Genomic DNA, 21,386 nt, shown 5'->3' with positions numbered 1-21,386 from the left:
AGAGTCCAGTCCATAGTGGATCTAACATAATTGTGTGAGAGTCCAGTCCATAGTGGGTCATACAGAATAGTGAGAGTCCAGTCCATAGTGGATCTAACATAATAGTGAGAGTCCAGTCCATAGTGGATCTAACATAAAAGTGTGAGAGTCCAGTCCATAGTGGAGCTAACATAATAGTGAGAGTCCAGTCCATAGTGGATCTAACATAATAGTGTGAGAGTCCAGTCCATAGTGGATCTAACATAATAGTAAGAGTCCAGTCCATAGTGGATCTAACATAATAGTGTGAGAGTCCAGTCCATAGTGGATCTAACAGAATAGTGAGAGTCCAGTCCATAGTGGGGCCAGCAGGAGACCATCCTGAGCGGAGACGGGTCAGCAGCGCAGAGACGTCCCCAACCGATGCACAGATGAGCGGTCCAGCCCGGGTCCCGTCTTTGGACAGCCAGCGCTTCATCCGTGGCCACCGAACCTGTGCCCCCCCTCCACGAAGGAGAGGGGGGCAGAGCAGAAAAGAAACGGCAGATCAACTGGTCTAAAAGGGGGGTCCATTTAAAGGCTAGAGTATACAAATGAGTTTTAAGATGGGACTTAAATGCTTCTACTGAGGTCGCATCTTCTCAAGTTCTTCCGCCCTCTGCCGCAACTGGTTTAGGGCTTTGCACAGTTCACCCTCACAAACGTCTTTTCCTCTGGTTTATGAGTATAACGTCCATTAAAAGTAAACTGATGTTTCTGAATGATTAGTTCCAGTGCCAACAAAGATCATACTTGCCAACCTTGAGACCTCCGATTTCGGGGGTGGGGGGTGGGGGGCGTGGTCGGGGGTGGGGCGGGGGGCGTGGTTGGGGACGTGGTTAAGAGATATATATATATATATATATATGTATATATATATATATATATATAAGAAATACTTGACTTTCAGTGAATTCTAGCTATATATATATATTTTATTTTATTTTTTAATTACATATATATATATATATATAAATAAAAGAAATACTTGAATTTCAGTGTTCATTTATTTACACATATACACACACATAACACTCATCTACTCATTGTTGAGTTAAGGGTTGAATTGTCCATCCTTGTTCTATTCTCTGTCATTATTTCAGAACACACACATTATACAAATATACATTATAAAATCAATAAGAAAACGGGAGCTCTAATTTGGGAGTCTAAATTAGGATCAGAAGTTCCTATATAAACATTGCGCACTCACGTTGCCTTTTTGTATTGATTACTGCAGCTGTGCACTGGATTAATTCACAAATACAAACTACAACTTTAGAGTTAGGCTCCACCATCAGAATGTGTACTTAAACTTATAAAGATCACATGGATATTATTCAGTGAGTTGATTCACCAAAACTAACCTGTTATACAGGAGGAAAAAGCACACAGGACGTTTCAATTGTTCTCAGACTGGTCGCTCTCATCAGAATGACAAGACACTTCCGGTCTGCAGGTGATAGCATTCAATTGGGAAGAAACGCCCTACTGCCCCCTACTGACCAATGTGAATACTGATAAATGTGTAATGACCGCTCCAAAAACGAATTCAAACCACAAAATAAAATAAATAAATCAACACAAAAATGTGACACATTATGGGTGGGTCACATATGCATGTACAGTAGATGGCAGTATTGTCCTGTTTAAAAGTGTCACAACATTGCTGTTTACGGCAGACCAATTGCTTTACGGTAGACGAAAACTTGACTGCTGTTGTTGTGTGTTGTTGCCGCGCTGGGAGGACGTTAATGAAACTGCCTAACAATAAACCCACATAAGAAACCAAGAACTCGCCCTCGATCATTAGCTGTTTATATTGTGGGAAAGCGGACGTGTGAACAGGCTGTCAAGACGTCACTCAGGTCCGCATGGAGCTGGAGGGGGCGTGGCCTCCAGCTCGGCCTGAATTTCGGGAGATTTTTCGGAGAAAATTTGTCCCGGGAGGTTTTCGGGAGAGGCGCTGAATTTCGGGAGTCTCTCGGAAAATCCGGGAGGGTTGGCAAGTATGACAAAGATGTCGATGTTGGGATTGTCATTGCTCATACTGGTAAATATCTAGTCCACATGGCTGCGGTTGCTCCTTCATACACTGCCCCTTGGTGTTTTAGAAGAGAATTGCAAGTCACGCACCAGCCCTCTTGGAGGAGATGTGAAGAAAGTACATAGAAGAAAGTGTGTAGCAAGTTCAAGGAGAAACATCTCATGGATCATGTCTGAACTAAAGTGTGTTTGTGTTCTGCAGACGTCCAGCAGCTGGTTGGTCATCCAGAAGAACCTCCCCCTAAGTCAGGGGGGAGCTCCACTTTGAAGCAGAATCCACAGCCCCCCCACATTAAAGAGGAAGAGGAGGAACTAGAGTGTCTTCTAGGGACGCAGGAGACTGATCTCACCAAGTTGCCACTGACTGTTGTCTCTGTGAAGACTGAAGATGGTGAAGAGAAACCACAACCAGACAACCTAAAAGCTCCACTATCAGACAGAGAGGCTGAAGACAAGGTTGAAGATCCTTGGAGCAGCGATACAGACTGTGAAGGTGATGTAACAACACTTTAAATGTATTTAAGATCACTGTGCTTCAACAACTTTTGAAATGGCAGTATGAGCTGCCAGGAGGTAACCACGCATTCAGTGTTCTAGAACCTCCCAGTATGTCAAAACAAACAATACAGTGCTTATAAATATGCTCATGAATGGGTTTGGGCATCGTTGGGAGCCAGGTCCTACATTCCGATTCTCCCGGAATCTTCCACATTTTTAAACATGATTCTCATTTTCACATCAATAGTTTTGATACCAGGGGTGATATTCGGCCTGGGCCGATAACACATTTTGCTGGACGATATATTGATATATTCGCAGCCAAGTGTGAAGCGACTGGGATGAGAATCAGCACCTTTAAAGGGGAACATTATCACCAGACCTATGTAAGCGTCAATATATACCTTGATGTTGCAGAAAAAAGACCATATATTTTTTTAACCGATTTCCGAACTCTAAATGGGTGAATTTTGGCGAATTAAACGCCTTTCTATTATTCGCTCTCGGAGCGATGACGTCACAACGTGGCGTCACATCGGGCAATCCGCCATTTTCTCAAACACCGAGTCAAATCAGCTCTGTTATTTTCCGTTTTTTCGACTGTTTTCCGTACCTTGGAGACATCATGCCTCGTCGGTGTGTTGTCGGAGGGTGTAACAACACCAACAGGGACGGATTCAAGTTGCACCAGTGGCCCAAAGATGCCAAAGTGGCAAGAAATTGGACGTTTGTTCCGCACACTTTACCGACGAAAGCTATGCTACGACAGAGATGGCAAGAATGTGTGGATATCCTGCGACACTCAAAGCAGATGCATTTACAACGATAAAGTCAAAAGAAATCTGCCGCCAGACCCCCATTGAATCTGAGCAATTCAGGGACAAAGGGCCTCGGTAGCACGGCAAGCAATGGCGGCAGTTTGTTCCCGCAGACGAGCGAGCTAAACCCCCTATCGACCCTAGCTTCCCTGGCCTGCTGACATCAACTCCAAAACTGGACATATCAGCTTTCAGGAAAAGAGCGCGGATGAGGGTATGTCTACAGAATATATTAATTTTGATGAAAATTGGGCTGTCTGCACTCTCAAAGTGCATGTTGTTGCCAAATGTATTTCATATGCTGTAAACCTAGTTCATAGTTGTTAGTTTCCTTTAATGCCAAACAAACACATACCAATCGTTGGTTAGAAGGCGATCGCCGGATTCGTCCTCGCTTTCTCCCGTGTCGCTGGCTGTCGTGTCGTTTTCCTCGGTTTCGCTTGCATACGGTTCAAACCGATATGGCTCAATAGCTTCAGTTTCTTCTTCAATTTCGTTTTCGCTACCTGCCTCCACACTACAACCATCCGTTTCAATACATGTGTAATCTGTTGAATCGCTTAAACCGCTGAAATCCGAGTCTGAATCCGAGCTAATGTCGCTATAGCTTGCTGTTCTATGCGCCATGTTTGTTTGTGTTGGCATCACTATGTGACGTCACAGGAAAATGGACGGGTGTTTATAACGATGGTTAAAATCAGGCACTTTGAAGCTTTTTTTAGGGATATTGCGTGATGGGTAAAATTTTGAAAAAAACTTCGAAAAATAAAATAAGCCACTGGGAACTGATTTATAATGGTTTTAACAATTCTGAAATTGTGATAATGTTCCCCTTTAAGTCCGAGTCCATGGTTCTCGCCCGGAAAAGGGTGGAGTGCCATCTTCAGCTTGGGGAGGAGATGTTGCCCCAAGTGGAGGAGTTCAAGTACCTAGGAGTCTTGTTCACGAGTGAGGGAAGAGTGGATGGTGAGATCGACAGGCGGATCGGTGCGGCGTCTTCAGTAATGCGGACGCTGTATCGATCCGTTGTGGTGAAGAAGGAGCTGAGCCGGAAGGCAAAGCTCTCAATTTACCGGTCGATCTACGTTCCCATCCTCACCTATGATCATGAGCTTTGGGTTATGACCGAAAGGACACGATCACGGGTACAAGCGGCCGAAATGAGTTTCCTCCGCCGGGTGGCGGGTCTCTCCCTTAGAGATAGGGTGAGAAGCTCTGTCATCCGGGAGGAGCTCAAAGTAAAGCCGCTGCTCCTCCACATGGAGAGGAGCCAGATGAGGTGGTTCGGGCATCTGGTCAGGATGCCACCCGAACGCCTCCCTTGGGAGGTGTTTAGGGCACGTCCGACCGGTAGGAGGCCACGGGGAAGACCCAGGACACGTTGGGAAGACTTTGTTTCCCAGCTGGCCTGGGAACGCTTCGGGATCCCCCGGGAAGAGCTGGACGAAGTAGCCGGGGAGAAGGAAGTCTGGGCTTCCCTGCTTAGGCTGCTGCCCCCGCGACCCGACCTCGGATAAACAGAAGATGGATGGATGGATATATTGACCTTAAAATTATTGTCGACAAACAATTTTTTTGTCAAGATTATTTTGAGACCAAATTAACGACTGATGTAATGCAAGTGTACCCATTTCAAATGCAATAACCTTGTATTCCTCATATAGTTTAACATTGTAATTGGAAGGTAAACTTTAAAATTTCCAATTTAAATAAAACAAACAAATAATAAAAAATTAAAAAAAGAGTCAACATTTGGCACTTTAATAAAAATCACAACCGAAAGCAATAAAATGGGTTATTTTTTTGTTAAGGAGGGAGTGGGGGACCCTTAAATATACACGACCAAAACAATAAATAAAATAGGCCAAATAAAGTTATTGTGACCAAAATGATCACAGTTACCATTATTATCACAGTTTTGTTGACTATGCTCAAAAAGTATTTACACACACACATCTTTTAACCATATTTTTTAAATAACTTAAGTAAATAAACATACAACCGTATTTTTCGGACTATAAGTCGCTCTGGAGTATAAGCCGCACCGGCCGAAAATGCATAATAAAGAAGGAAAAAAACATATATAAGTCGCACTGGAGTATAAACCCAACACCAAGAATAGACATTTGAAAGGCAATTTAAAATAAATGAAGAATAGTGAACAACAGGCTGAATAAGTGTACGTTATATGAGGCATAAATAACCAACTGGTATGTTAACGTAACATATTATGGTAAGAGTCATTCAAATAACTATAACATATAGAACATGCTATACGTTTACCAAACAATCTGTCACTCCTAATCGCTAAATCCCGTGAAATCTTATACGTCTAGTCTCTTACGTGAATGAGATAAATAATATTTGATATTTTACGCTAATGTGTTAATAATTTCACACATAAGTCGTTCCTGAGTAGGGATGTCCCGATCCGATATTTGGATCGGGTCGGCCGCCGATATTTGCCAAAAAATGCGTATCGGCAAGGCATGGGAAAATGCCAATCCAGATCCAGTTTTAAAAATAAACTCCGGTCCGTGTTTTCCAGCGCACCGATTTAAATAATGCATTCCACTTTTCTGCTGCTCCCTAAGTTCCGTTCCGCATTTTCCAGCACACCTTCAACACATCCACAGGTCTGTGGATTCTCACGCAGTTGCTTTTAGCTGCTGGCATTACACGACAGGCTCTTCTCACTCTTTCCTGTGTCTCCCTCTCACAGACAGCAAGCGCACCTTCTTACACACGTCACATACTGTCACGTCATACGTCACATACTGTCACGTCATACGTCACATACTGTCACGTCATACGTCACATACTGTCACGTCATACGTCACATACGTATACGTCCTCCCCGAGCAGAGAGGTAGCAGCATGGCTAACGTTAGCTGTGATGCTAGCGCAGCCGCTAAGGTGCGCGCCTGTGCAATTGCGCACTGCTCAAGCGTCCTCTGCGCACGGCAAATCTATGCCACGCACAAAATCAAATAAAAAAATAAGCGCATAACAATTTTCGACACACGGACACGACAGAGAAACCGGTTTTCGTCATCATTGTTCAAATATTGTAACGTCTGTCGAGACGCTTATCTCCGTTCGGTGCCACACGTCCACACCATCAAAATGCCGAGGCAAACATTTCCAGATCAACACCGTATGAAAAAAATAGTGATTTTTTTTAGTTGTGATTTCCTTCTCTGCATGAAAGTTTAAAAGTAGCATATATTAATGCAGTATGAAGAAGAATGTTTTTAATGTAGACACATAGAATCATCATACTGCTGTGATTATATGCATCAAGTGTTCATTCAAGGCCATACTTGCCAACCCTCCCGAATTTTCCGGGAGACTCCCGAATTTCAGCGCCTCTCCCGAAAACCTCCCGGGACAAATATTCTCCCGAAAATCTCCCGATTTTCAGCCGGACCTGGAAGCCACGCCCCCTCCAGCTCCATGCGGACCTGAGTGAGGACAGCCTTTTTTCATGACGGGAGGACAACAGGGTGACAAGAACTAAATCATCCAGACTAGAGATAAATTGTATTATTGTGTTTATCTTACCTAAAAATAAATATATTTGTTAATTTAAAAAAAATATATATATATACATGTTTACTATATTTTGCTAAAAACATCAAAATTAATTGTATTTTTATTTGTATTTTTTCCTGACTCCTTATTACATGCAGCCATATAATTATACATTAAAATAAACATATTTGAAACAATTGATTTTAAATTAAAATGACCATATTTAATTATTAAAACAATTGCTTGTTTATCAACAACTTTAGCATTTTATTCATTACATTTTAAAACTCTCAGAAGCCAAGTTATGTTATATTCCTTAATATTTATTTATGCAAGTTTTAAGTATCAATTATCTAAACACAGTTTTTTTTGCATATTTTCAGGATGTAGATATCTATATATATATGTGTGTGTGTATATATATATATATATATATATATATATATATATATGAAATACTTGACTTGGTGAATTCTAGCTGTCAATAATACTCCTCCCCTCTTAACCACGCCCCCAACCACTCCCCGTCCCACCCCCGACCACGCCCCCCACGCCCCCCACCTCCCGAAATCGGAGGTCTCAAGGTTGGCAAGTATGTTCAAGGCTAAGGCAAAATATCGAGATATATATTGTGTATCGCAATATGGCCTTAAAATATCGCAATATTAAAAAAAGGCCATATCGCCCAGCCCTAGTTCAATGATGCCATTTCTGTTTGTCATGTATAATTTTGTCTATTTTGTGTTTATCCTTGAATAAACAGGTCAGTTTCTTGTTACCAACCATTGTGTATTATTCAAACTCCCCTAATTCAGCTGGCTAGTTGTTATCAAGAGTACTAAAACCCTTTTCAACATGATTCTGACAACTAAGTAGGCTAAATAACTTTAAAGTTTAATACATGCTCGGATAGGCCAGTATCGGTCAGTATCGGTATCGGATCGGAAGTGCAAAAACAATATCGGTATCGGATCGGAAGTGCAAAATCCTGGATCGGGACATCCCTACTCCTGAGTATATTCATTCAATATTCATTTTATTTGTGTTGTGTATGTTGTTGTTTTTCTCACTACGATAGGGCAAAACCATCCTTTGCCCAGGCACACCCTTCTGGTTTTGGAGTATGAATATTTGGGGTTTTGGCACCAGCCGCTAGACTAGAGCTGACCAAGCAAAGTCTATGAGCATGAACTGATGAGAGGCGAAACGTCTTCTAAGACTAACCAAAACAGTCCAGTTGCGATCGATTGAACGCCCTGGGATCATATTGCTTGACATTTTCTGTCTTGACGCTTTATGTTTTCCTTGGTCTACCAGTATGCTTGCTTGCCTTTTACAACCTTCCGATGTTGTTGTTACTTGCTCCAGATTTTAGACACAGCTGACTGAGAACAATTAACATATTTTGCAACATTGAGTGACTTCAACATCTTGAAGAAGTTTGGTTATCCTCTCCTTTGTTTCAATTGACATGATTCATATCAATCCACCTAGTGCAGGGGTGCTCATTACGTCGATCGCGAGCTACCGGTCGATCATTGAGGGTGTGTCAGTCGATCGCCAGCCAGGCATTAAAAAAATAGTCCTAAAAATGAGCGATCATAAATCTTCACTATGACGTCACTTTTGTCACTTGATTGACATTCACGGCACCCGAGGGTCTTCTGAGATGACGCTGGCTGCTGCTAGCTTATTAAAATTACCGACTGGAAGGCGAGAAACACTTTATTTCAACAGACTCTGGCGCTGTACCTGTCGTCAAAACTCCAAAGACTGACTGCACCGTTGCACAATAAAAGCTCTGCTTCATCCTGCCTGCGCTACCAAAAAAAGAGTCTCAGAAAGCTGGCGTGCACAAGCTAGCAAGCTACGGAGTTTGCCGACAATGTATTTCCTGTAAAGTGTATACAAAGGAGTACGGAAGCTGGACAAATAAGATGCCAAAAACCAACCACTTTCATGTGGTATTGGACAGAAAGGAGGACTTTTTTCTCCATTCGAAAATGCGGACGTTTTTAGCACCACTGTCTGATTCCAATCAATGCAAGTCATCAGAATCAGGTAATACACCAACTTATATTCTTGTCTTCATGAAAGAAAGGAATCTATATGTGTTAAACATGCCTGTATTATCTTTAAACACCTTAACTTGTTAACAATATTAACTATATGTGTTAAACATGCTTGTATTATCTTTAAACACCTTTAACGTATTAATAATATTAACTATATGTATTAAACATGCTTGTATTATCATTAAACACCTTTAACTTGTTAACAATATTAACTATATGTATTAAACATACTTGTATTATCATTAAACACCTTTAATTTATTAACAATATTAACTATATGTATTAAACATTCTTGTATTATCATTAAACACCTTTAATTTATTAACAATATTAACTATATGTATTAAACATTCTTGTATTATCATTAAACACCTTTAATTTATTAACAATATTAACTATGTGTTAAACATGATTGCATTATCATTAAACACCTTTAATTTATTAACAATATTAACTATATGTGTTAAACATGCTTGCATTATCATTAAACACCTTTAACTTATTAACAAAAACATATATTTCATAAATAAGTAAATATAAATTATATATATGAATGAGGTAGATCGCCACGACTTGATCAATTGAAAAGTAGCTCGCCTGCAGAAAAAGTGTGAGCACCCCTGACCTAGTGCAACAGCTCTCCAGGTGCGAACACTCCTTTTTTAGGTTTGATAATTTTATATTGATTGGAAAAAAAGCCCCATGTGAAATTAACTGTGAAGTTCATATAAATAAAAACATCCTTTTTGGCCCTGCCTTAAAAGGATCGAGAATCGTTGGGAACCGGAATCTAAATGAGAAATCGGAAGTTATGCTCACCCTAATCGTGTCAGCGCTAAAGTGTGTTTGTGTTGAATCCTGCAGACATCAAGCAGCTGATTGGTCATCCAGAAGCACCTCCCCTTCAGCCGCAGGGAGGGAGCTGCACTTTAAAGCAGGAGGATCTGCAACCCCCACAATTTAAAGAGGAAGAACTTGGGGTCATTCAAGAGGGAGACTGTCTTCTAGGGCCGAAGGAAACTGATATTACCAAGATCCCGCAGACTGTTGTCACTGTAAAGACTGAAGATGATGAAGAGAAACCACAACCACACAACGGGGTTGAAGTGACTTTGAGCAGCGATACGGACTATGAAGGTGATATGAGGACTCACACTGACAACAAACACTCCAAAATCTCTAAAAAGATAAGAGGTACAAAACGTTTTAGCTGCACGGTTTGTGCTAAAAGCTTTTCCAAAAAGTGCAATTTGACTGTACACACGAGAACGCACACAGGAGAAAAACCATTTAATTGTTCAATTTGCGATAAAAGCTTTTCTCAAAAGAGCTATTTACCTCAACACATGAGAACACACACTGGAGAAAAACCCTTTAAATGTTCAGTTTGTGATAAAAGCTTTTCTCACAAGAGAGTATTGACTGAACACATAAGTACACATACAAGAGAAAAACTGTTTAATTGTTCAGTTTGTGGTGAAGGATTTTCTAATAAGAGCATTTTGACTGAACACAGAAGAACACACACAGAAGACAAACCTTTCAAATGTTCAGTTTGTGATAAAAGTTTTTCTCTAAAATGCAATTTGACCCAACACATGAGAACGCACACAGGAGAAAAACCGTTCAGTTGTTCAGATTGCGGCAAAGGTTTTTCGCAAAAGAGCAATTTGACTGACCACAGGAGGAGACACACTGGGGAAAAACCATTTAATTGTTCAATATGCAGCAAAAGCTTTTCGAAAAAGAAAAATATGCTCGAGCACATGACGATACACACTGGGGAAAAAACTTTTAATTGTTCAGTTTGTGATAAAAAATTCTCGCAAAAGAGAGTCGCGACCATCCACTTGAGAACACACACGGGCGACAAACCTTTTAAATGTTCGCTTTGCAATAAAAACTTTTCTCAAAAAAGCAGTTTGACTAGACACACCAGAACACACACAGGATAAACAAAAACATGTAATTATTCATTTTGTGATAAAACTAACTTTAGTTAAACACATAATGAAACAGAAAATCTTTTCAGTTGTTCAGTTTGCAGCTGAAGTTTCTTAGCGATAAGCACGATTAAGTGTCCCATGAGAACACACACATGTAAAAACCTTTTTAGCTGCTCAGTTTATTTGAAAAGATGAACAGACGCAGCGGCTTACGGCTCTCCATTTCAGTGCTCTTTCTTCCTTCTTTTCTTCATGTTTTTTTTCCTTTTGTGCACCACCTTTTTCCTCAATCTCGTTACCTTGCGTAATGACAATAAAGCTGATTCTGAGAAGACACATGAAATTGCACACACACCAAAAAAAAACCTTTAGTTGCTTAATTTTTGGCAACATTTTTACTCGTAAGGCAACTTTTGAGTGCATTAACATGCACATAAAAAATAGGTTGCAGTTGCTCAGTTTACATACGGCCCGATATCATCCACGATGGAAATGTGCATGTTTTTGTCACGCAGTCGGCTCGAACCTCACTTGAACGTAGGGCTGAGCAATATGGCTCATACCTGCATCACGATGTAGGTGTTTTATCTATCGATATTAAGGGTGCACTGGTACACAACAATTTCGGTTCGGTACGTACCTCGGTTTAGAGGTCACGGTTCGGTTCATTTTCGGTACAGTAAGAAAGCAACAAAATATAAATTTTCTGGTTATTTATTTACAAAATTTGTAAACAATGGCTTTATCCTTTTAACATTGGGAACAGTTTAATAATTCTGCCCAAAAATAGAAATACTGTATTTTTTGGATTATACCGTATTTTCCGCACCATAAGCCGCCGTGGGTTATAAGCCGCGCCTTCAATGAACGGCATATTTCAAAACTTTGTCCACCTATAAGCCGCCCCGTGTTATAAGCCGCATCTAACTGCGCTAAAGGGAATGTCAAAAAAACAGTCAGATAGGTCAGTCAAACTTTAATAATATATTAAAAACCAGCGTGATGTGGGCGCGCATGGAGTCGTATATCAACATGGACGGAGCTGCGTGAAAAAAGCCACCCGGCCTCTTCGCGTAAACTTCCCTTAACCACTCGCTCATCTTTTCTTCATCCATCCATCCCTTCGAGTTAGCTTTTATGATGACGCCGGCTGGAAAGGTCTCTTTTGGCAAGGTCTTCCTTTTGAATATCACCATGGGTGGAAGTTTCTGGCCATTAGCATGGCAAGCTAGAACCACAGTGAAGGATGACTTCTCATTCACTGTGGTGCGAATATTCACCGTACGTGCTCCCGTTGTATCCACAGTGCAGTTCACAGGAATATCAAAAGTCAGTGGAACCTCGTCCATGTTGATAATGTTCTCTGGCCGGATCTTTTTTTCAGCTATCTTGTTTTTACAATATGCACGGAAAGTAGCCAGCTTTTCTTGAAAGTCTTTAGGCAGTTGCTGTGAAATAGTGGTCCGTGTGCGGATGGAGAGATTGCGTCTTTTCATGAACCGGAAACACCAAGAAGCACCACCTTTAAAATCATCCAGGTGAAGTTCGCTTGTTAGCGCTGTTGCCTTCATTCGAATAGTGATGGTGCTGACACTTCTGCTTGCTGCTCTCTGCTCAACAACCCACTGTTCGAGTTTGTCCTCCAACAGTAGCCATCTTGCTTTGTTCCCTCAGAAACTCTGTTTTGTCTTCTTTACCTGGCGCAGGTCATCTTCTTGCTTCCTTCACCTACGCACCATTGATTCATTTATGTTATATTCTCTTGCTGCTGCTCTATTTCCGTGTTCTTCGGCATGACTTCTTGCCTTAAGTTTAAATTCTGCGTTATACGCGTGTCGCTTAGTAGGAGCCATTTTGTGGTCTGGTCTTTACAGATGTAAACACACAAAGGAAATTAAACGAAATATCCGCGCGCTTCTTCTTCTTCCGGGGCGGGTGGTTGCTTACAGTAGAAGAAGAAGCGCTTCCTGTTCTATGGGGGCGGGTGCTTACCTTGGCGGTTGCTTGCGTAGAAGAAGAAGCGCTTCCTGTTCTACCGGGAAAAAAGATGGCGGCTGTTTACCGTAGTTACGAGACCGAAACTTTATGAAAATTAATCTTAATATTAATCCATATATAAAGCGCACCGGGTTATAAGGCGCACTGTCAGCTTTTGAGAAAATTTGTGGTTTTTAGGTGCGCCTTATAGTGCGGAAAATACGGTATTCAGCCTGTTGTTCACTATTCTTGATTTATTTTAAATTGCCTTTCAAATGTCTATTCTTGCTGTTGGCTTTTATCAAATACATTTCCCCCAAAAATGCGACTTATACTCCAGTGCGACTTATATACTGTATGTTTTTTTCCTTCTTTATTATGCATTTTCGGCCGGTGCGATTTATACTCCGGAGTGATTTATAATCCGAAAAATACAATAGCTGTGTGTGTGATGGATGTGAGTCACCACTAGGCTGATCAGTGCAACAGCAGGCAGTCATGAATGCTAAGCATAACAATAACATACATATACACACAGGGTCCATTGCCAGGGTTAATGTGGTCAACATATATCAAATAAAAACTAAATAAGTTAAGGCTCAGAATGGTTTCTTAACAAAACCTTTCTACATATAAAGTGCTTTTTTTTGATTGATTGATTGAGACTTTTATTAGTAGATTGCACAGTACAGTAAATATCCCGTAGAATTGACCACTAAATGGTAACACCCCAATAAGTTGTTCAACTTGTTTAAGTCGGGGTCCACGTTAATCAACATTAAACTGCCTCAAGTTGTTGCTCAGATGAAATAAAATGACAAAACTTTTCTTCTACCGTATTTTCCGCACCATAAGCCTCCCTGGGTTATAAGCCGCGCCTTCAATGAACGGCATATTTCAAAACTTTGTCCACCTATAAGCCGCCCCGTGTTATAAGCCGCATCTAACTGCGCTAAAGGAATGTCAAAAAAACAGTCAGATAGGTCAGTCAAACTTTAATAATATATTAAAAACCAGCGTGATGTGGGCGCGCATGGAGTCGTATATCAACATGGACGGAGCTGCGTGAAAAAAGTCACCCGGCCTCTTCGCGTAAACTTACCTTAACCACTCGCTCATCTTTTCTTCATCCATCCATCCCTTCGAGTTAGCTTTTATGATGACGCCGGCTGGAAAGGTCTCTTTTGGCAAGGTCTTCCTTTTGAATATCACCATGGGTGGAAGTTTCTGGCCATTAGCATGGCAAGCTAGAACCACAGTGAAGGATGACTTCTCATTCCCTGTGGTGCGAATATTCACCGTACGTGCTCCCGTTGTATCCACAGTGCGGTTCACAGGAACATCAAAAGTCAGTGGAACCTCGTCCATGTTGATAATGTTCTCTGGCCGGATCTTTTTTTCAGCTATCTTGTTTTTACAATATGCACGGAAAGTAGCCAGCTTTTCTTGAAAGTCTTTAGGCAGTTGCTGTGAAATAGTAATCCGTGTGCGGATGGAGAGATTGCGTCTTTTCATGAACCGGATCCCTGTCGCTTAGTAGGAGCCATTTTGTGGTCTTTACAGATGTAAACACACAAAGGAAATGAAACGTAATATCCGCGCGCTTCTTCTTCTTCTACGCGGGCGGGTGGTTGCTTACAGTAGAAGAAGAAGCGCTTCCTGTTCTATGGGGGCGGGTGCTTACCTTGGCGGTTGCTTGCGTAGAAGAAGAAGCACTTCCTCTTCTACGGGGAAAAAAGATGGCGGCTGTTTACCGTAGTTGCGAGACCGAAACTTTATGAAAATGAATCTTAATATTAATCCATATATAAAGCGCACCGGGTTATAAGCCGCACTGTCAGCTTTTGAGTAAATTTGTGGTTTTTAGGTGCGGCTAATAGTGCGGAAAATACGGCAAAGATTTCTACACATAGAAGTAATCATCAACTTAAAGTGCCCTCTTTGGGGATTGTAATAGAGATCCATCTGGATTCATGAACTTAATTCTAAACATTTCTTCACAAAAAAATAAATCTTTAACATCAATATTTATGGAACATGTCCACAAAAAAATCTAGCTGTCAACACTGAATATTGCATTTCTTTTCACAGTTCTTTTTGACAGACATTTTAGTGAGAAACCTGAGCTTGTGCTTCACTGAGTTTATGAACTTACATTCTTATTTTGTTGAAGTATTATTCAATAAATATATTTATAAAGGATTTTTGAATTGTTGCTATTTTTAGAATATTTAAAAAAAAATCTCACGTACCCCTTGGCATACCTTCAAGTACCCCCAGGGGTACGCGTACCCCCATTTGAGAACCACTGCTCTAGTGGGTGACTTTTCAAATGATGCTACATATTAGCAGTAATGCTACTTTTTGTAGCAACGCTTTTGCCCCACACTTGACATATTACGGTTGTCTGTTCGACATCTTCCCGCTTGAAGCCAAACCACCGCCAGACAATGGACCCCCTGCTGTTTTTCTTGGGAATTAATTCTTCTTCCTTCATTTGTTACCAGATTCACACCTTCTTTCTATCGTATTACCATTCGCACCACAGCTAACGTTAGCCATGCTGCTACCTCTCTGCTCAGCGAGGGCGTATACGTATGTGACGTATGTAAGTAAGAGTGAGGAGAGCCTGTAGTGTAATGTCCGCAGCTAAAAGCAACTGCGTGAGAACGTATACTCCAATATCACCATATAGTCATTTTCTACAGGTAAAAGCCAGTAAATTAGAATATTTTGAAAAACTTGATTTATTTCAGTAATTGCATTCAAAAGGTGTAACTTGTACATTATATTTATTCATTGCACACAGACTGATGCATTCAAATGTTTATTTCATTTAATTTTGATGATTTGAAGTGGCAACAAATGAAAATCCAAAATTCCGTGTGTCACAAAATTAGAATATTACTTAAGGCTAATACAAAAAAGGGATTTTTAGAAATGTTGGCCAACTGAAAAGTATGAAAATGAAAAATATGAGCATGTACAATACTCAGTACTTGGTTGGAGCTCCTTTTGCCTCAATTACTGCGTTAATGCGGCGTGGCATGGAGTCGATGCGTTTCTGGCACTGCTCAGGTGTTATGAGAGCCCAGGTTGCTCTGATAGTGGCCTTCAACTCTTCTGCGTTTTTGGGTCTGGCATTCTGCATCTTCCTTTTCACAATACCCCACAGATTTTTTATGGGGCTAAGGTCAGGGGAGTTGGCAGGCCAATTTAGAACAGAAATACCATGGTCCGTAAACCAGGCACGGGTAGATTTTGCGCTGTGTGCAGGCGCCAAGTCCTGTTGGAACTTTAAATCTCCATCTCCATAGAGCAGGTCAGCAGCAGGAAGCATGAAGTGCTTTAAAACTTGCTGGTAGACGGCTGCGTTGACCCTGGATCTCAGGAAACAGAGTGAACCGACACCAGCAGATGACATGGCACCCCAAACCATCACTGATGGTGGAAACTTTACACTAGACTTCAGGCAACGTGGATCCTGTGCCTCTCCTGTCTTCCTCCAGACTCTGGGACCTCGATTTCCAAAGGAAATGCAAAATTTGCATGGTTGGGTGATGGTTTGGGGTGCCATGTCATCTGCTGGTGTCGGTCCACTCTGTTTCCTGAGATCCAGGGTCAACGCAGCCGTCTACCAGCAAGTTTTAGAGCACTTCATGCTTCCTGCTGCTGACCTGCTCTATGGAGATGGAGATTTCAAGTTCCAACAGGACTTGGCGCCTGCACACAGCGCAAAATCTACCCGTGCCTGGTTTACGGACCATGGTATTTCTGTTCTAAATTGGCCCGCCAACTCCCCTGACCTTAGCCCCATAGAAAATCTGTGGGGTATTGTGAAAAGGAAGATGCAGAATGCCAGACCCAAAAACGCAGAAGAGTTGAAGGCCACTATCAGAGCAACCTGGGCTCTCATAACACCTGAGCAGTGCCAGAAACTCATCGACTCCATGCCACGCCGCATTAACGCAGTAATTGAGGCAAAAGGAGCTCCAACCAAGTATTGAGTATTGTACATGCTCATATTTTTCATTTTCATACTTTTCAGTTGGCCAACATTTCTAAAAATCCCTTTTTTGTATTAGCCTTAAGTAATATTCTAATTTTGTGACACACGGAATTTTGGATTTTCATTTGTTGCCACTTCAAATCATCAAAATTAAATGAAATAAACATTTGAATGCATCAGTCTGTGTGCAATGAATAAATATAATGTACAAGTTACACCTTTTGAATGCAATTACTGAAATAAATCAAGTTTTTCAAAATATTCTAATTTACTGGCTTTTACCTGTATATCGCACAGAGACAAACCCGCGATATATCGACTATATTCCATAAATCGCCCAGCCCTAGGTGCAACAGTCTCAAAGGTGTGAACACTCCTTTCTTAACGACAGACTAATGAAGAGATCTGATGCAGGTGTAAGCTTTAGAACTGAAAATGTACAGGGTGATTCCAGATTGTAAACATTCTCCCAAGTTTGGCGTGTCCATAATGTTTTGTTGACAGGGGTTGAAGTGCAAAGGTTTGATATTTTTTATTCTGGTTGAAACTAGCCCCATGTAAAATTGTAAAGTTCATATAATTGAATAAATAATTTTTGACTCCTCCACTTAAAAGAGTCGAGACTTGTTGGAAACTGTAAGCAAAACGAGGAATTGGAATCAAAACCGGACTTTGTCCAATTTGAAACAACCTTAAAGGGGAACATTATCACAATTTCAGAATGGTTAAAACCATTAAAAATCAGTTCCCAGTGGCTTATTTTATTTTTCGAAGTTTTTTTCAAAATTTTACCCATCACGCAATATCCCTAAAAAAAGCTTCAAAGTGCCTGATTTTAACCATCGTTATATACACCCGTCCATTTTCCTGTGACGTCACATAGTGAAGCCAACACAAACAAACATGGCGGAAAGAACAGCAAGCTATAGCGACATTAGCTCGGATTCAGACTCGGATTTCAGCGGCTTAAGCGATTCAACAGATTACGCATGTATTGAAACGGATGGTTGTAGTGTGGAGGCAGGTAGCGAAAACCAAATTGAAGAAGAAACTGAAGCTATTGAGCCATATCGGTTTGAACCGTATGCAAGCGAAACCGAGGAAAACGACACGACAGCCAGCGACACGGGAGAAAGCGAGGACGAATTCGGCGATCGCCTTCTAACCAACGATTGGTATGTGTTTGTTTAGCATTAAAGGAAACTAACAACTATGAACTAGGTTTACAGCATATGAAATACATTTGGCAACAACATGCACTTTGAGAGTGCAGACAGCCCAATTTTCTGTAGACATACCCTCATCTGCGCTCTTTTCCTGAAAGCTGATCTGTCCAGTTTTGGAGTTGATGTCAGCAGGCCAGGGAAGCTAGGGTCGATATTCTTCTCTTGATCATCTTCGGTGGCATAAGGGACGGTGTGAGCCAAGACATCCAGGGGGTTTAGCTCGCTCGTCTGCGGGAACAAACTGCCGCCATTGCTTGCCGTGCTACCGAGGTCCTTTGTCCCTGAATTGCGCACACACTCCGGCAGATTCAATGGGGGTCTGGCGGCAGATTTCTTTGACTTTATGGTTGGAAATGCATCTGCTTTGAGTGTCGCAGGATATCCACACATTCTTGCCATCTCTGTCGTAGCATAGCTTTCGTCGGTAAAGTGTGCGGAACAAACGTCCAATTTCTTGCCACTTTGGCATCTTTGGGCCACTGGTGCAACTTGAATCCGTCCCTGTTGGTGTTGTTACACCCTCCGACAACACACCGACGAGGCATGATGTCTCCAAGGTACGGAAAACAGTCGAAAAAACGGAAAATAGAGCTGATTTGACTCGGTGTTTGAGAAAATGGCGGATTGCTTCCCGATGTGACGTCACGTTGTGACGTCATCGCTCCGAGAGCGAATACTAGAAAGGCGTTTAATTTGCCAAAATTCACCCATTTAGAGTTCGGAAATCGGTTAAAAAAATATATGGTCTTTTTTCTGCAACATCAAGGTACCGTATTTTCCGCACCATAAGGCGCCCTGGGTTATAAGCCGCGCCTTCAATGAACGGCATATTTCAAAACTTTGTCCACCTATAAGCCGCCCCGTGTTATAAGCCGCATCTAACTGCGCTAAAGGAATGTCAAAAAAACAGTCAGATAGGTCAGTCAAACTTTAATAATATATTAAAAACCAGCGTTCTAACAACTCTGTTCACTCCCAAAATGTACGCAAATGTGCAATCACAAACATACGTATATCAACATGGACAGAGCTGCGTGAAAAAAGCCACCCGGCCTCTTCGCGTAAACTTAAACTTACCTTAACCACTCGCTCATCTTTTCTTCATCCATCCCTTCGAGTTAGCTTTTATGATGACGCCGGCTGGAAAGGCTGGAAAGGTCTCTTTTGGCAAGGTCTTCCTTTTGAATATCACCATGGGTGGAAGTTTCTGGCCATTAGCATGGCAAGCTAGAACCACAGTGAAGGATGACTTCTCATTCCCTGTGGTGCGAATATTCACCGTACGTGCTCCCGTTGTATCCACAGTGCGGTTCACAGGAATATCAGTTGCTGTGAAATAATAATCCGTGTGCGGATGGAGAGATTGCGTCTTTTCATGAACTGGATCCCGGTCGCTTAGTAGGAGCCATTTTGTGGTCTTTACAGATGTAAACACACAAAGGAAATGAAACGTACGGTGATATCCGCGCGCTTTTTCTTCTTCTACGCGGGCGGGTGGTTGCTTACAGTAGAAGAAGAAGCGCTTCCTGTTCTATGGGGGCGGGTGCTTACCTTGGCGGTTGCTTGCGTAGAAGAAGAAGCGCTTCCTGTTCTACCGGGAAAAAAGATGGCGGCTGTTTACCGAAGTTGCGAGATCGAAACTTTATGAAAATGAATCGTAATATTAATCCATATATAAAGCGCACCGGGTTAAAAGCCGCACTGTCAGCTTTTGAGTAAATTTGTGGTTTTTAGGTGCGGCTAATAGTGCGGAAAATACGGTATATATTGACGCTTACATAGGTCTGGTGATAATGTTCCCCTTTATTCGTGTCAGAGCTCAAGTGTGTTTGTGTCCCGCAGACGTCCAGCAGCTGATTGGTCATCCAGAAGGAATTCCCCTTCAGCCGCAGAGTGGCAGCTCCCCTTTGAAGCAGGAGGATCCACGCTCCACACACATTAAAGAGGAAGAGGGGGAACTCTGCATCACTCAGGAGGGAGAGTGTCTTCTCGGGCCGGATGAAGCTGATCTCACCAAGTTGCCACTGACTGTTGTCTCTGTGAAGACTGAAGATGATGTAGAGAAACCACAAGTAGACAACCTCTTATCTCCACCATCAGATAGTGAGGCTGAAGACGAGGTTGAAGTAACTTTGAGCAGCGATACAGACTGTGAAGGTGACGTGAGGACTCACACTGACAACAAACATGCTCAAAGCTCTAAAAAGGTAAGAGGTAAAACACGTTTTAGCTGCTCAGTTTGTGCTAAAAGCTTTTCTCGTAGGAGCAATTTTACTCAACACATGAGAACGCACAAAGGGGAAAAACCATTTAGTTGTTCAATTTGCGGTAAACGCTTTTCTCAAAAGAGCCATTTACCTGAACACATGACAACACACACTGGAGAAAAAATATTTCATTGTTCAGTTTGTGGTAAAAGATTTTCTAATAAGAGAGGTTTGACTGAACACATAAAAACGCACACGGGAGAAAAACCTTTCAAGTGTTTAGTTTGTAATAAAAGTTTCTCTCAAAGGAGCAATTTGACCCAACACAACAGAACACACACAGGAGAAAAGCCGTTCAATTGTTTTGATTGCGGTAAAAGCTTTTCGCAAAAGAGCAATTTGACTAAACACATGAAAGTACACACAGGAGAAAAACCATTCAATTGTTTTGATTGCGGTAAAAGCTTTTCGCAAAAGAGCAATTTGACTGAACACATGAAAGTACACACAGGAGTAAAACCTTTTAATTGTTCGGTTTGCGATAAAACATTTTTACTCAAGCGCCATATGATTGAACACATGACAACACATACAAGAGTAAAACCATTTAATTGTTCAGTGTGTGGCAAAAGCTTTTCTCAAAAAAGCAATCTGACCAAACACATTAGGACACACGCAGGATGAAAAGATGAAAAAACAATTTTTCAGTTTGTGATAAAAAAAGAAAATTTGACTCACCACATAATGAAACAGAAAAAACCTTCCAGTTGGTCAGTTTGCAGCTAAAGTTTCTCTCTGAAAGGCTTGATAAAGTACGTGACAAGTACGAATAAAGTACCAGGGTACTAATGAACCAACAACGGTACCATACAGTCTTTGAAAATTACCGGTACCTTTTTTTTTTCCCACCTGAATGCTGCCGTGCGGCTGTGAAGTCCAGAGACAAGGTGCATGTTGTTGACTGTGTCAAAAATGCACACACAAAGCGCATACAAGCAGAAACTGTGTGGAGAGGAAGAATGCCAAAAAAAA

The 21,386-nt window shown here is 41.5% G+C and overlaps 2 protein-coding genes across 2 annotated transcripts in view; both read left to right on the top strand.

The window, feature by feature from the left end:
* The window catches only part of LOC133619175 (uncharacterized), a 19,875-nt gene extending 8,749 nt beyond the window's left edge, over positions 1 to 11,126 (top strand). The window contains exons 3-4 of the mRNA XM_061980098.2: positions 2,267 to 2,557; positions 9,854 to 11,126. Coding sequence (XP_061836082.2) covers positions 2,267 to 2,557; positions 9,854 to 10,944 — 1,382 coding nt within the window. The 3' untranslated portion in view covers positions 10,945 to 11,126. The remainder of the gene's footprint in view (positions 1 to 2,266; positions 2,558 to 9,853) is intronic.
* On the top strand, positions 9,959 to 21,386 carry LOC140676642 (uncharacterized). Its single transcript, XM_072915326.1, has 2 exons — positions 9,959 to 10,126; positions 19,990 to 21,386. The coding sequence occupies exon 2, from the start codon at positions 20,430 to 20,432 to the stop codon at positions 21,036 to 21,038; it is 609 nt and encodes a 202-aa protein (XP_072771427.1). The 5' UTR covers positions 9,959 to 10,126; positions 19,990 to 20,429; the 3' UTR covers positions 21,039 to 21,386.

The sequence above is a fragment of the Nerophis lumbriciformis genome, linkage group LG20, assembly GCF_033978685.3.
Source record: "Nerophis lumbriciformis linkage group LG20, RoL_Nlum_v2.1, whole genome shotgun sequence".
Lineage (NCBI taxonomy): Eukaryota > Metazoa > Chordata > Actinopteri > Syngnathiformes > Syngnathidae > Nerophis > Nerophis lumbriciformis.
This window is presented reverse-complemented; position numbering and strand designations above follow the sequence as displayed.